We start from the raw sequence: 2,378 nt of genomic DNA, 5'->3' as shown, positions 1-2,378 counted from the left end.
GCCCGGAAGCCGCGCGCGCCGAGGTCGAGCTCGACGCGAGCGCGTCGAAGCCCAGCGCGTCGAAGCCCGGCACGTCGACGTCGAGCGCGTCGAAGCCCAGCACGTCGAGGTCGAGCGCCTGGAAGCCGAGCGCCTGGAAGCCGAGCGCCTGGAAGCCGAGCGCCCGGAAGCCGCGCGCGCCGAGGTCGAGCTCGACGCGAGCGCGTCGAAGCCCAGCGCGTCGAAGCCCGGCACGTCGACGTCGAGCGCGTCGAAGCCCAGCACGTCGAGGTCGAGCCCCAGCTGTGGCCTCAGCCAGCGCAAGATGGGCTGCGACGGCGTCGCGGGCTCCGGAGACGGCGCGCCGAGCGACGGGAACGCGTCCTTCATGTACTCGTCGAAGGCCGCGGCCGCGCGCCGCAGGTCCGGCAGCAGCCACATGCTGTTGGAGAGCTCGAGGGGCCGGCCGATGCTCGCCTTGAGCTCGAGGTACATGAGCGTGTGCTTCGGGAACTGCCAATCGAACTCGTCCCCCGCGAGCCACTTGATGTAGTCGGGCCCATGCTGCCAGAAGTCCTCGCCCGTCGCGCGGTTCGTCGAGGGCTTGCTGGCCACGGTCTTGCGCAGGAACATCTTCTTCAACGCGACGCCCTCGAAGTTGCCGAAGTCGAAGACGTAGTCCGGCGGCCGGCCGGGGCGCGCGCCCGCGCGCGCGAGCGTCGAGGCGCGGGGCCCCACGCTGAAGTACCTCGCGAGGAGCGTCTGCTCGCCCGAGGCGGGCAGCTCGCGCGTGCTCGCCTTCTCGCGCCAACCTGAACGCTCGTCGATCCACCGCTGCATCTCAGGCGTCGAGGGCACGTTGATGACGGGCGCGGGCCCGAAGAGCATGTCGAAGTCGTGCGGCGTCGGCAGCACGCCGCGCTGGAGGTTCTCGAAGGCGATGTGGAAGATGAAATGCTTCCGCGCGGTGTCGGGCTTGAGGTAGCGACCGCCGCGGCTTCGGCCGCCCGACGAGCGCTCCGACATCGTGTTCACCAGCCCTACGAGTCGGGCGTGCGCCATCGCGATCTCCTCGGGCGTCGGCGCCACGAAGACGGGGGCCGCGGGCGCGGGTGGCGTCGCGTTCGTCGGCGGCGCCGTCGGCGCAGGAGCCGGCGCAGCCATGCCCTAGACCGTCGAAGACGCGCCGCGCGGTGCGATGAACGCCGCCGCGCGACGCCGGGGAGCCGCCGCGCCTGGGAAGACCCCCGCGATGACGGGCCCGCGACTCCAACGATTGAAGCAGCGGCTCAAAGCGGCAAGAGCATGCCTCAGTCGTCCCGCAGGCGCTGCCCCTCTGCAATAATTTCTTTCATCTCGGCTGCGAAAACGGGGCGGTTTTCAAGTGCTCCGATGGTTTTCTGTGGCTGGGAGTGGGTGACACCGGGTGACACGGATACGCGGGAACATTGAATAGCTCCCTCAATCACTTACTTCTTCTTGGGGGGGGAGATCCACTTCGGCCACTTGGACCGGAACCCGGGCCGCCAGCCCCAGAGGACGCCGTGCGGGTCGCCGGCCTTGATAGCCGCGCGGACGAAGGCGACGCAGGGGCGGCAGCTCTCGCGCCGGAAGTGGGCCTGGAAGGCGCGGCTCGCGTGCGCGTCCGTCGTGTGGAACTGCTCCGGGCAGTTCGGGTTGGGGCATCCCTTGGTGTGCTCCGTCGTCGACCGCGTGTTGTTCGTGTTGCCGATCATCTTCGACGAGATGTCGTCTCGGCGAGCTTGACGCGCCGTCTCCGAGAGCCCGTTAAACCAGTCGTCGCGGCCGTCGAGCATGAGCTTCACCTTGTCGCGCCGCTCCGTCTCCGAGAGCGCGTCCCACCAGTCGTCGCGGCCGTCCCACGCGCCCTGCATGCGGTCCAGCTGCTGCTGCGGCGTGAGCGCATCCCACCACGCGCGCCCGCGCGTCTTCCGCGCATCGAGGGCCAGGTCGAGGGCCGCGGAGTCGACCTTGTCGAAGACGCCCTGGAAGAAGACGATCGGCCCGGCGAGGAGCGTCACGCCGCACGCGAGCGCCACGGCCGTCGCGACGCTGTCGAGCGTCGTGTGCGCGTCGCGCTCGAGGATCGCGCGCGAGCTCGCGAGCTGCTCGGCGGTGACGGTCCCGTGCGGAAAGCGAAACCAGGCGTCGGGGTGCATGATGCAGCCGATGACGTCGACGCTCGAGAGCGTCGACCAGAAGCGGTCGCAGAGCTTCGACGACGCCGCGCCGACGCCGACGATGCGCGCCGGCGCGCCGCGCGCGCTCGCGTTGAGCTCGAAGATGCCCATGACGAAGACGTAGTAGCGGTGGAGCAGACGCTCCGCGTTCTTCTTCGCGTCGCCGGGCGCCGCCGCCTCGAGCACCCTGACGAGCTC

At 70.1% G+C, this 2,378-nt stretch overlaps 2 protein-coding genes across 2 annotated transcripts in view; both read right to left on the bottom strand.

The window, feature by feature from the left end:
- The window catches only part of AURANDRAFT_69017 (hypothetical protein), a gene marked incomplete at both ends in the record, with an annotated part of 3,079 nt that extends 2,074 nt beyond the window's left edge, over positions 1-1,005 (bottom strand). The window contains 2 exons of the mRNA XM_009044763.1: positions 36-148; positions 235-1,005. Coding sequence (XP_009043011.1) covers positions 36-148; positions 235-1,005 — 884 coding nt within the window. The remainder of the gene's footprint in view (positions 1-35; positions 149-234) is intronic.
- Positions 1,006-1,448: 443 nt separating this feature from the next.
- Positions 1,449-2,291, bottom strand: AURANDRAFT_69016 (hypothetical protein; the record flags this gene model as incomplete). The annotated part of the gene is made up of 1 exon (XM_009044762.1): positions 1,449-2,291. The coding sequence occupies one exon, from the start codon at positions 2,289-2,291 to the stop codon at positions 1,449-1,451; it is 843 nt and encodes a 280-aa protein (XP_009043010.1).
- Positions 2,292-2,378: the final 87 nt, after the last annotated feature.

Source organism: Aureococcus anophagefferens, assembly GCF_000186865.1.
Source record: "Aureococcus anophagefferens unplaced genomic scaffold AURANscaffold_784, whole genome shotgun sequence".
In the NCBI taxonomy this organism is placed as follows: Eukaryota; class Pelagophyceae; order Pelagomonadales; family Pelagomonadaceae; genus Aureococcus; species Aureococcus anophagefferens.
Note: the sequence above shows the minus strand (reverse complement) of the source record. Positions and strands in the feature narration are given on the sequence as shown.